This window comes from Crinia signifera, chromosome 2 (genome assembly GCF_055691185.1).
Source record: "Crinia signifera chromosome 2, ASM5569118v1, whole genome shotgun sequence".
In the NCBI taxonomy this organism is placed as follows: domain Eukaryota; kingdom Metazoa; phylum Chordata; class Amphibia; order Anura; family Myobatrachidae; genus Crinia; species Crinia signifera.
In genome coordinates this window covers 270,694,299-270,708,414 of record NC_139218.1, presented here as the reverse complement: position 1 = coordinate 270,708,414, position 14,116 = coordinate 270,694,299, and the positions used below count along the sequence as shown (strand labels likewise).

Below are 14,116 nucleotides of genomic sequence, written 5' to 3'. Positions count from 1 at the left end.
GGTCAAGTGGTCTATTATCACATATGTGCATGTATGGCATGCATGCATTGTAGAAAAATGCAATTAATGCAAAAACAACATTATACAATGAGGGAATAAGGATACAAACAACTGACAACATCTAAACAAAAGGTAAAGATTGTCCCAAAGAAATGTTCCTTTAAGGTAGTGAGATAATAATTATAATTGTTGGTAGATGAGTGAGTGATTGATTGATTGGTCAGTAATATTACTGCATTTTTGTGTGGCTACTGGCCATGGGCATCATTTGGAAGGAATGAGGGACAGTGAAAGAAGAAGGCATAAAAGACGCACTGCGACAGTCTTTCACATGTATAGTTTTCCTAGTTCTGGTGAATGCTTTCCCTTTGTATTGCATGGGTACTGCTGTACTTATCTGTGAGTCAGGTGTGTGCTCTCTGCTGCAAACACAGCCAAGACACTTGTTCACAGAAAGAGTGATGGCAGCAGCTGCAGCATGGAAGCCACAGATATTACCAAACAAGATATCGGGATGGAAACTTTGATGATAGTTGACCTCATTGGGGGTGATTCTGAGACTCTCTCAATGTGGTTTTAGTTGCTGAAGTCTGGTTGACTATCTCAGTATAATGTAAGTACCCCTAATATAATGACACAACTAGTCTATTATTATGTGCACTTACAGCAGCCCCATGCTAGATGCATCAGATATAGTACATAAAAAAACTAGTTTGCATTACAGTACATCAGAAACTGTACTCATGACTCACAACTGACACATATGTATGAGTTTGTGTTGTCGGACTGAAATCTGGCTCCCAACTGGCTACCTAACCATCTCTTGACCCATCCATAAGTGACTACACCAGCTCACCTACAATGTGCTTCTAGAGAGGACCTAACATCCTATTGGGACAATTAGTCCAGATTCCTTCCTCCAGCGGTGACTACCTGTATCTGCGGTAACTAACTTTGGAATGTAATTAGGGCACGATTAGCCACCATTTGGGACATAAACATTGCCTCTCCCCACTAATGAGCCCTATCTTATAGTTCCCAGAGTGTGGTTCCTGGTATACAGTATGTATTAATTATGTTTTTATTAAAAACTTTTTTCACTTGATTGTTAAATATTTAGTGCTGTTATAGTTTGTTATTATTTTAATTTGTGGGAATTGCCTTTTCCCTCTTGCTTATTGAGAACCATCTCATTACAGCGCCCAACAATAACATCAGTTGATCTCTTTTTATAAACTAGAATGCTAGGAACCAGTCTGGAACCGGAAGTGCTGGGTATTGGGCTGGAACCGGAATTTCTGAAAAATGGGCTGGAATTGGTATTGCTGGAAACCTTCTGGAACATCCCAATGGAACACTCACAGAATGAATGCTGAGGAGCACTAGAGGTCTGATCAGAGATCAGTGTGAGAGACTCTCCACTGGCAACCAACCAGCTCTCTAGGAAGTCATCTTATATTTGTCTTCACCCTATTTGTCGGAGTACAATACTAAAGGTACAGTACTAAAAAATGATACATTAGAGCCCTTTGCATTTCCGTCAGGACTCATCTAGATCTATACAGAAGGTTTGTCGTCATGGTGGCATTAACTTGGCTATCAGCTTTATATTAAACCAGCTGTATGATGTAAAACTAAATTGACATAGATGACCACAAGGGACAGTGCTTTACATCATTTGACCTTAAGCAAATGTCTTGGTGAACAAAATCTGACATGCTGCAAACAGCATCTCGTCCAGTGTATGTCTTGCAAAGATATTTTCAATTTTTCTTCAAAGCCATCCTGGAGGACAAGTCTAACCACAGATCTGTAACCCTCCCTGGCTGCTGTGTCCTGAGGCAGTGGATTAGAATGCAGCACAGGAATATTCCTCAGAGGGTGAGTGACACAATAGATGTATGCTTCATATCTAGTATGTCTAGCAAGGTGATTGTTGCTATCCCTTATCCGGATAAACTGAAATGCTTTCAAATAAGTAGGAAAACTACAGTCAAGTGAAAACCTGTATGCATCTTCATTATTTATACCTCATCTGAACTGTGATAGACACATTGAAGGCTCGCTAGCTGCGAAAACATTCCATGGCACACTCAGTAAGTGTACACACTTAGCAGGAGATATACATTACTGTGGTATTTAGTCAGAATGTCGACATGACATAATGTTGTAAGCAAAAATGTTGACTTTGACAGAATGTCGATAGTATGGTAATGTCAACATTGTGAATGTCAACAGACCATTTTATTGTAAGACTGTGGTTAGGGTTAAGGTTAGGCTGTGATTAGGTCTAAAGCTTGCCATACACTAGTGCAATTTGGCCACTTTACACCTGATTCCGATGAATTGGGCTGAGAAATCGGGTGAAAAGTGACCAAATCGCATGCGTTTGTCACCCTATCTGATGCATGGTCCCGGCAGCGGGGAAGGGCAATGCATACGATATATGGAGTGCAAAAGGACAGCATTCAATGTATTTTATGTGATCCTTCTATCCGGGAAGCTCCCAGGTGGCTCAAGGGGCACTGCATGAAACGACTCTCCTCTGAGAAGTTGCATAGTGTATGGAGGCCTTTAGGACAATCTGCTGTTAGTCTGTGGTGAGGGCTGCAGTTAGGGCTAAGGTTAGGCTTTGATTAGGGTTATAGCTAAAATGCAAAGAAAATGACAAATGAAAACACCAAATGTACACACTACAAATGTCGAGAGTATTTCAATGTCATCATTTGGAATAACAATATCCAAACCATATCGACATTCTGGTGTTGACTTCCAGAATATTAAGATTTTATACTACATCCCTTTACTGTTGCTACCCTTTTTCTACCTTTGAAGCAAGTCAGACAGATTTTGCGACTATAGTCCAGGGTGCCCAATTGATGGGTTACTCAATTCCCTGGGGAAGTAGTCGATAAAAATATACAAAAGCATGTGAATTAATACACACATGTATGTGTTGCAGTTAATACTTATAAAAAATTGTTCCAGACAGTGGGCCTAATTCATTCATAGATGCACTTGGGTCTCCAAAATTCAAAGACTAAGGGGGGTATTCAAATGTTGGTCTGTTCTTTCTTTCACGCCTATTCTCCCTTTTTTTCACAACATTTATATGCCGTGATATTAGTGTGATATTCAATTCTTCTGTCTTTTAAAAGTTGACAGTTTTTTTAAACATCTTTTACTTCACAGTCATTTTCAATGGGCTTCGTATTCAAATGTTTGGTGATAAGTTTCACGCCTTTTAATAGTCGTCTAAAATTGGTCAATTTCTTGTCATTTTATTCACCTGGGTGTCGGGTGGTGATAAAAGTGTTTTTTTTTTTTTTTTAAATGAATGGCTTATCTAATTAAATTTCCATTTTTTATAAGGGGTTAAGGATAAACTTTAAAAATAATAAAATGCAATAGAGCAGGGGTTCTCAAACTTGGTCCCCAGGACCCCACACAGCTCACATTTTCTAGGTCACCCGGCAGGTGCACAGGTGCACTCATTACTCATTGACACATTTTAAAAGATCCACAGGTGGAGCTAATTATCTTGTGATTCTGTGAGGAGACCTGGAAAACATGCACCGTGTGGGGTCCCGAGGACCGAGTTTGAGAACCTGTGTAATAGAGTATAGACACACATCCCCCCATAGAGTATAGGCACACCTCCCACATAGAGTGTAAGCACACCGGCAAAATGCGTATGGGTCATTGGGTCGACCACTGAAGGTCAACAGGGCTTAGGTCGACACTTGGAAAAGGTCGACATGGTTAAGGTTGTCAGGGTCAAAAGGTCGACATATGCATTAGGTCAACAATGGGAAGGTTGACAGTCAAAAGGTTGACCTTTTGACTTTTTTGTCCCTAATGTTGACATACACTAGTCGACATGGACAGTGAAAAAGTGCCCTGCGTGTGCTCGCCATGCTTCAGGCTCGGTGCCTCGCTGCACTCAGCACACTATTATATTCTCCCTCCACTCCCTAGTGGATGGTAGGGCATGAAATACCGCCTGTCAGCACAAGTCGGCTCAGAAAAATACGTGAAAACCCCATGTCGACACTTTAACTGTTGACATTCCCAATGTCGACCTAATGCCTGTGTCGACCTTTTCCATGTTGACCTAAGCCCTGTTGACCTACAGTGACCCAATGCATGTCAAACTTAATAGTGTCGACCTAATGACTGAATACAGGCAAATCCCCCCCCCCCAACTCCTTCACACACAAGTCTCCCAAGTGTGTGTGAGACAGACGGATCACCCTGGTGGGTCAGCGGCTGCCGGCTCCCTGCACAGTGGCTCCTCTTCTCTCCTGTGGGCGGTAGGCTCCGGCTCCATGCACAGCCCAGTGGCTTCTCTTCGCTCCTGTGGGCGACAGGCTCTGGCTTCCTGCTCAACGCAGCGGCTCGTCTTCTCTCCTGTGGGCGGCAGGCTGCAGCACACATCCTCTGCTCTTCATCTTCCCCAGCAGCTCCCTGAATGTGGCATCCGCCTGCTCCCATATCTGCTTTTCAGAATCGGGTGTGGTATAGGGTTCCGACAGTCGGGATCCCGAAAGTCATTAGCCCGAAATCGGGATCCCGACTGGACGGACTCAGACAGCATGGCGAGTGCAACAAAGCCCCTTGTGGGCTCGCTGCACACGCCACCTATACTATTCTCCCTCTATGGGGGTCGTGGACCCCCACGAGGGAGAATAGCTGGTGGCCGTGGAAACCATTCTGTCAGTGTTTTAACAGTCGGGATCCCGACATTGGGTAAATGACTGTCGGGACCCCGTCTGGCGGGACCCCGTCTGGCACCCTTCAGAATCACAGTACAGGACACATCAGGGTGTAGTTGGGTGAGGGCAGTGCAAATTAAATGGCGCCTGCTTAACGGGGTGAGGGGTGCTCTTATAATGGAGAAAAACTTGTATGACTGGGCAGAGGGCAGGTTAAAAACAGGTGGAACAAAATAGGGAATAAAAAATGAATAAAATAGCACGCAAATAAAATATATGCAATCCGTGATATAAAAATATTTGGATAAAATGGGCGTGATATTAAAAGAGGGGAATAAATGGGTGTGATAAATAAGACAACTTCAGTAGATTAGGCATCTAAAGAAAAAACATTTGAATAGCAAACCCGACCATACCCCCCATAGAGTGTAAGCACACCGACAAAACGCATATGGGTCATTGGGTCGACCACTGAAGTTCAACAGGGCTTAGGTCGACACTTGGAAAAGGTCAACATGGTTAAGGTTGTCAGGGTCAAAAGGTCGAAACATGCATTAGGTCAACAATGGGAAGGTTGACTGTCAAAAGGTTGACCTTTTGACTTTTTTTGTCCCTAATGTTGACATACACTAGTCGACATGGACACTGAAAAAGTGCCTTGCGTGTGCTCACCATGCGTCGGGCTCGGTGCCTCGCTGTGCTCAGCACACTAATATATTCTCCCTCCACACTCTAGTGGATGGTAGGGCATGAAATACCACCTGCCGGCACATGCCGGCTCAGAAAAAACGTGAAAAACCCATGTCGACACTTTAACTGTTGACATTCCCAATGTCGACCTAATGCTTGTGTCGACCTTTTCTATGTTCACCTAAGCCCTGTTGACCTTCAGTGGTTGACCCAATGCATGTCAAACTTAATAGTGTCGACCTAATGACTGTATACGGGCAACCCCCCCCCCCAACTCCTTCACACACAAGTCTCCCAAAGGTGTGTGAGACAGACGGATCACCCTGATGGGTCAGCGGCTGCCGGCTCCCTGCACAGCGCAGTGGCTCCTGTTCTCTCCTGTGGGCGGTAGGCTCAGGCTCCCTGCACAGCCCAGCCGCTCGTATTCTTTCATGTGGATGGCAGGCTCCGGCTTCCTGCTGAGTGCAGCAGCTTGTCGTCTCTCCTGTGGGCGGCAGGCTCTGGCTTCCTGCTGAGTGCAGCAGCTCGTCATCTCTCCTGTGGGCGGCAGGCTCTGGCTTCCTGCTGAGTGCAGCAGCTCGTCGTCTCTCCTGTGGGCGGCAGGCTCTGGCTTCCTGCTTAGATCAGCAGCTCGTTGTCTCTCCTGTGGGCAGCAGGCCCCATGCACAGCACAGCGGCTCGTCGTCTCTTTTGTGGGTGTCAGGCTCCGGCTCCATGCACAGCACAGTGGCTCGTCTTCTCTCCAGTGGGCGGCAGGCTGCAGCACACATCCTCTGCTCTTCGTTTTCCACAGCAGCTCCCTGAATGTGGCATCCGCCTGCTCCCATATCTGCTTTTTAGAATCGGGTGTGGTATAGGGTTCCGACAGTTGGGATCCCAACAGTCATGAGGCCGACGTTGGGATTCCGACTGGCCGGACTCAGACCGCATGGTGAGCGCAACTAAGCCCCTTGCGGGCTTGCTGTGCTCGCCACGAATTCTATTCTCCCTCGTGGGGGTCGTGGACCCCCACGAGGGAGAATAGCCGGTGGCCGTGGAATCCAGTCTGTCAGTGTTTTAACAGTCGGGATTCTGACTGTTGGGACCCCGTCTGGCACCTTTTAGAATCACAGTACAGGACACATCAGGGTGTAGTTGGGTGAGGGCAGTGCAAATTAAATGGTTTCTGCTTAACGGGGTGAGGGGCGCTCTTATAATGGAGACAAACTTGTATGACTGGGCAGAGGGCAGGGCAAAACAGGTGGAACAAAATAGGGAATAAAAAAAGAATAATATGGCACGCAAATAAAATATATGCAATCCGTGATATAAAAAAAAGGGGATAAAATGGGCGTGATATTAAAAGAGGGGAATAAATGGGCGTGATAAATAAGACAACTTCAGCAGATTAGATGTCTAAAGAAAAAACATTTGAATAGCAAACCCGACCATTACTTCAAAAGACGTCAGATGCGTGAATTTGAAAGGCGTGATAAATCTGACGCCCAAAAGTAAACATTTGAATACCCCCCTTAATATTGTATAAATGGCACTATAATGGAAACTACTGAGGAGAAGGTGGATCTAGGTGTCACTATTTCAGGTGACTTAAAGGCAGGCAGGCAGGCAGGCAGGCAGGCAATGTAACAAAGCAATGAAGATGGCAAGTCAGATGCTTGGTTGCATATGGAGAGGTATCCGCAGTAGAAAGAAAGAAGTACTGTAATACTACTGTATAGGTCATTGGTACGACCTCATCTAGAGTATTGTGTTCAGTTCTGGAGGCCATACCCCCAGAAGGATATAAATACATTATAGACTGTACAAAGAAGGGCAACTAAAATGGTGCATGGCCTACATCACAAAACGTACCAGGAAAGACTAAAAGATCTTAACATGTATACTTTAGAGCAGAGAAGGGAAAGGGGGAACATGATAGAAACTTTCAAATATATCAAGGGATTTAACAAGGTACAGGTGGGAGACATTCTTCACAGGAAAAGGAGCCACAGAAGATGAGGACATGAAACTAGAGGGAGGAAGATTCAGGGAAAATTTGAGGAAGAATTACTTCACAGAAAGAGTAGTATATAAGTGGAATAGCCTCCCATCAGAGGTGGTAGAGTCAAATACAGTAGAGCTAGTTAAACATGCTTGGGATAAGCATATTGATATCCTTACAAAGAAATAAAAAACAATAAACAATGCTACTTACATAAATATTCAAACCCTTGCAAATCCATACACAATTCCAAAACCATCAAAAGGATGTTGCTGTCTGTGCAAATATGAGTAGGTCTGATGCTCCCACTAATCTGTGACTGAGACAGGGTGGAAGTGGTCATCACTGACGTCACAGACCCTTCTCAAAAATACCTGCATTTTTTCAGACACACGCAGAACATGGCAGGTTACCATCTACAAATGCCAGCTTCCTGTCAGTCTAACTGCGAGAGGACTACTATTAAGATCCATACACATTTTCTATCGCTAATTCTCCCACACATGCGCAATTTCAAAGGTGCGAATGTAAAATCATTCGATAATCATTCAATTTGTGAATTCTCTAATTAACCATCCATGCTGAATTAGGCCCCCTATACTGAGGAAACACAGATGAAATATACTACCCTCACAATTGGCTTTCAATGTTTTCTACCTGTGAATCACTGGAGTAAAAGACAGAATAAGTAAAAAACATTGGTCATTCTGTGAATATGAAGGAAAGCTTTGAAAATGAAGACCAAAGTGCATTGTACGAGATTACAGGCTACAAAATAATATCCAATTGCTCCAGAGGCTGTCCCTCAAAACTCTTCGTTAAAGGAAGAAGGAGACTTGTGAAGGAAGCCACAGGTTGGTCAACTTTCATTTTGAAGAAGCTAAAAATTTAATTCACTGAAACTGGAGAGAGAGCGAGAGCTCTGCATAAAATTGACCTACAGTATATGCAAGGGTGATTAGAAACAGTGGCATCACTGGGGTCAAAGACACACAGTGCAGCCAATAGCCATGCTTGAAAAGGAAGAAGGACTTTGTGGGAAGGGGTGTGGCCTCACATAAATTCCCTTGAAGACATTACAATGGGGTTGTTGCCTTGCACAGAGTTGACATCACTCCAGGGACATGTCCAGCACCCTCAGAGGTGCTGGTCTTCAATGGGAGACTGCCTGTACTCCCGGCTCCTCCTCAGTGAGGGAGCCAAGCTCTGCAGGATAATGCAGTGCCTGGCTTCCTGTCACTGCTGTGGAGTCTGCATTTTGGTGTGTGCCCCTGGGAGGGAAGCATCTGGGTGTGGTCTCCATGCCTCTGGTTAGAGAGAATCCATTACTGAAGAAAAACTAGATCAAAACACAACTAAAGTTTGACAGAAAACATTAAAGTTACCCAAATAAAATGTGAGATACAGTATGGTTTTTTGGTCAAATTCAATTCAAGCTTTATGTGTAACATAAACCTGGTTATTCTCCTGCAAACAAAATCTCAAGAATGGGGCAGCAGCCTCATGTTGTAGAGATAATATTCCTCAGTGGGGAATGGGCCTATTGTTAAAAGTGTAGCCACTGGCATGACTGAACTATTTTTTTTGATATAATACAATTGGCATGTCGAATTCATGTTTCAATCATATTGACAATCTGGGGCACTGTTCGGAAATTGTAATCCACAAGCATTTTCAACCAAATTTAACAATCTGGAACCAATAATTTCCCGACTATGGGGGTGATTCTGATTGACTTATGGCGCCACCCCAGGGAACTCTCTGCCCCTCCCCTCCACTGCGGTATCCCCTCGCAACCATGTGAATGTATGTGTCACAAAGACACATCCCCTTGCATGTGCCGCTGCTGGAGACCATAGAATGATTTATCCATGGCTCCCAAATATAAGTCAGCGGAGACATTTTCAGGCTTCCAAAGAGAGGGCGGTCAGCTGACATAATGTGATGTCAGCCGCCCGCCCCCGACACCCCACATCACATTGGCATTTACATGGGAACGCCCAGCATTTGCATGAGAATGCCCATGAAACACTGGGCATTCCCATGCCCCATCACCGCCACCATACAGCCCTGTCTCCTGTGCGAGCACCATGCCAAAGTCCTGCACATGTGCATAACTAATTATGGGCACAATCATTGGTCCCTCATGCGAACGCACGGGGGACTGAATGGACCAAAATCAGGGCCTATGTGCAGTTACTATTAGTGCCATTACTATTAGTGCCATTTTCAGCACTTTGGCTAACCGGTGGCCACTACAGAGCGGTACCACAGAGGCCACAGGACAGTTATTTCCCAGTCAGTAGGATTAGTGCAGGTGTGTGGTATCGCACCTGCCTGCTTTCTAATGGCAGATGGCAATACTCATTCACAATCAACCTTGGACACAGCAGTCCCTTTACTGCCCCAGTACCCTGCCTCCTTTTCCTCCTCCCAATTCAGCATGGATCACTATATAGGGAATTTGCAAATCAAGTAAATATTGAATGGCTGAGCATGCGTATGCATTGTGCTTGCGCGAGGTACAATAGGGACAAAAAATGTGTATGGTTTGAATGACAGGAAGTTGGCATTTAGGGGTTGTAACCTGATATTTTCTGGCTGTGTCAAAAACCACAGGCGTGCCCAGGCTTTTTGAGTAGGGTCTGTGACATAAGTGATGACCAATTCCAGCCTGTGTCAGAGGTGCTCACATTTGCACAGACAATGAAGTCCTTTTGAGTGGATACCGATTAGCTATCCTACCAAACTTTGCAAAGGGCGGTTACTCTTTCTGTGTGGATGGCGGCTTACTCTCACATTAGCGATCCATGCTGAATTAGCCCCTAAATTTCTAATTCTGATATTCTGTGTTCTTAGACCCACGGCCTTGTCAGGTGCATGTTGCTGATAGGGTAGCCAATCCGGTATAGGGATCGGCGGGATCCCGGTATTTGGCCCCAAAATTGACAAGATTTCAATCCTGGGATTGGAGTTTCCAATCCCGGGATTTCGGGATTAGACTGCACATGAGCAGTCTAATGCCGGCAGCATCTGAGAACCCACTCAGATGCTGCCCAGCGGTTCTGATCCCCAGCATGTGGCTCTGCAGAGCGTGATGGTCAGAGGTCATGCTGCACAGGCCACGCCACTGCCTCACAACTCCCTTCAGGTGTGACCCCTGCACCCAACGGCCGGCCGCTTTTGGCAGAAACTTCAAGCCCACACCACTGCCCACCCCTGCCTCGCGCTTTAGGCAGCAACCCAGGGCCTGCATCACTGAACACCCCTGTCTCCCGCAACCAGACGCACCAAATGTCAGCCGCTCCCGCAACTGTTGATCATCCGCACCCCTGCTGCTAACCGCAGCATGTGAGTATGTGCGGGAATACCGGGATTGAGAATTTTTCAATCCCGAATCCCCAGAATTGAAAAAATTCCCTGGGATTGGAATCCCGTTACTGAATTTAAGGTTTAAACAGGGGCTTTTAGTATATTTTTTTAGATTCTGAATCCTGCCCTGTATATAGTTTACCAGAATAATGTCTATATTTTATTTGTGTCTTTTCAATGCTACCTGTGCTGTATATCAGTAACTAGAATTCTATTTGTAGTGTATAGAGTTAAATACAGCCTATGCTGTTGTTTGATAAGCCTTGTGGGCATTACATTTTTTACATAACGTTTTCTATCCATGGCCTACTTAAGCCACACCCATATTATATACTGTAAACTTCACCTTTAGGGATTTTCGCCACATTGTGAGTGCCCCCTGGGCTTAATGCCCCCCCCCCCCTCCCCCCATAGAAAATATTAAGACTCAGATTCTACATACAAATTAGCCGTATCTATAAACAGTTTACCGTGGTGGTAGCAGTTGAAGTAGTGCTGCTTCGAGAACCCCACATCTGTTGAAACTGCACTCTAATTTCAGCAAATGTTTCAATGATCACAGCAATGAAGACATTCTAGAAAACACAAGTTTGCAGTGTTTAGAAGAGAACAGTAATTTGTTAGCAGTAACAGAAATGACATATATATATATATATATATATATATATATATATATATATTCAGACAATAAATTATACAATACCTTAACAAGCCAAGCAAGGAAGAAAATGAGGGTAATGAAATAGAAATAGGAACGCCATCTGGGGAAGCTGTCAATTGCTCTGTACATAAGGAAAACCCACCCTTCCTGAGATGCAGCTTCATATACAGTAAATATGCTGGTCCCTGTAGGAGAGAAACGGGTTTTTAACAAAATATGCAGACAAAATAGCAGATGCGGTATCCTAGGATACAATGTTCTGATACATATTCCCTTCACAGATTCCCCATCATGCTGCATGAGTCACACGCTGGATTATGGATTCAGTATACAGATTCCTACATATATAACTATATAAAGGTAGATTCAAATGTATTAGCTTTTAAACTTTGAAAAATAAGTATCAATAAACACAAAAGGTCTGATATTATAGGATGTAAAGAACTGTTACTGTTATAAGGTATATGTCCAAACACTAACACTGATAATCTGTGTAATATCTTAGAAGCAATTTTCCGCAGTGACATACTGGATATATTCTCCTTTATGCACGAGTTCTGATAAGTGTCAAACTATTTTCAGTCAACAATATATGCAGTAAATATTTATTTTCTATGTCATTACTTTTTTTGCTCATTTTAACTCCCATAATTTGACTGACACTCTTATCAACCATGCATAACTGACAGCGTCCCACCTTGGTAGCAGGTGGGCTTGGTAAATAGGCAGAAGTTCTACATTTGGGGATTTTTGCTTATGATAAATAAACCCCTTTGGTTTAGTAGTATTCTGGAATTTCTGCACTATATTGGCTCCCATAATAGATCAAAATGTTATTTCTTGAGAGAACATTGCACCAGCTTTTTGTTAGTGTTTGTTAGTATTATAACACAGTACCATTCAGCGCCACTGCCTAGGGACCCACCCTTTCTTATATTGTGCACTTCAATTATACATTGTGTGTATAGCTGCATTAACATTCTTATCGATTTTGCTGGTTCTGTTTGAATGACAAAATCAGATGTTGTCTAGTGTGTATACACTATGTTTTTTTTTTGGTCTATTTGGGCCGATGTTGTACGTCTGCATATGTGCAGGCGCCTTTCTGCTCATGTGCTCATGTGCCTGTAGGGTGCACTCCCTACATGAGCAGGGGGCGGGGAGCGCCAGTGCTTCATGGGCGTTCCCACGAGAATGCTGGGCGTTCTCATGGCAATGAGGCCATGACAGGGGTGCGGAGGCGGGCAGCAGACATCAGCATGCACTCATATGTAAGTGACTTGAAAGTCACTTTTATATGCGTGCACCTTCCACATCTTTGGAAAATGTGGGTGTGGGTGTTCCCCGCATAATGCGAATAGATGTTTATGCTAAACATCCATTTGCAGCCTGTGCGTGGGGACACATGCTACGAGGGGGTGGCGGGTGGCCAGGCATTCGCCGGGCAGGGTTTGGTGGACTTGCATGGCGGCAAATTTGCAGCCTTGTGAGTTAACAAGAATAAGGGCCTATGCCGCTATCGATGCATGCTCCCATAAGTTATCATAGACATGCTCCGAAGCCTGTACAGGATATAATGTATATATAACATTTTATAACCAACAGTTTGTGTCACGCATTAAGTTGTTGTACAATTATATACTGTACTAAGCAGTTCCCCATGCATAAGAATACTGCACCAGTTTTGCCTCTGATCATGCCCTGCAGTAGAGCATTTCTATACTACATGCAGACATAAGAACATGGCAAATTGAACAATAAAAAAAAACACTGACAGCAAAATTTATTTTTTAGCCGTTTTCACAAGCACGCCTGGCATGTTTATCAAATAATGGATTATTAATAAAAAGATGATTACACGCCAGATGTTTGTTAATCATAGTGAAGATAAGAACATGAATATTTATGCTGCATACTTTCATGCTTAACCTTTAAGTGCCAACATCTCTATGAGAGATGTGCAAAATATCCGCTAAAAATGGCAGCATCGCTCACATTTGTTATATAAAGTAAAATAAAAAATGTTGTGTAAAAATAGATAATATTTCCTATATAACATAAACATTACAGGTCATTGTGATGAATAAAAATGTTTGCTTGGCAAATCAAAGGGAACTGTGATTGGCTTATTTTTATCATCACAGCATCCTGAAGGAAAAGGTAACACACTTTTAAAAAAAAGTGGTACTTTTCACGGCTGGATTGACCAGGTTTGTGGTTACCAAACCCCTTTTGATTAACTGTGATCCTCTCCATATAATTTATATATCCTTTTATGTAAAAATTGTGTTTTAGGCAATAAAAACATTTTAAAGCTATCGGATTCCATTGTCTACATGAAAGATACCTTGATGGGAGGAGTCTAACATGAATAACAGTGAGTACTGGTACGCCAGCATTTGAATTCATCTAAGAAGAAACCTAGATATGTCTGGAAACACCTAACCCGATGTGAGTTAGGTGCGCTACAGAAAAATTACAGTATATCACTATTACCTGACTGTGACAACAAATTGTGTTAAGCATCTGTTTGAACTCATACATATTAAATCCCCTTTTTTTCCCCACATACTGTAACTAATCAACTGGAAACGAGAGGAACGACGAGGAAAAACACTAAAACATCCAAAGGAAACTTCTAAGTTAAGTATTCCTTACAGATCTTTTTCCTTTGACATAGGCAAAGGGCCACCACAC

General features: G+C 43.5%; 1 protein-coding gene across 3 annotated transcripts in view; it reads right to left on the bottom strand.

Moving 5' to 3' along the window:
* Positions 1-14,116, bottom strand: part of NALCN (sodium leak channel, non-selective) — a 511,286-nt gene that overhangs the window by 283,048 nt on the left and 214,122 nt on the right. For all 3 annotated transcript variants that reach the window (XM_083168621.1, XM_083168622.1, XM_083168623.1), the window contains 2 exons: positions 11,462-11,604; positions 11,229-11,333 (listed from right to left, as the gene is read on the bottom strand). In XM_083168621.1, coding sequence (XP_083024747.1) covers positions 11,229-11,333; positions 11,462-11,604 — 248 coding nt within the window. The remainder of the gene's footprint in view (positions 1-11,228; positions 11,334-11,461; positions 11,605-14,116) is intronic.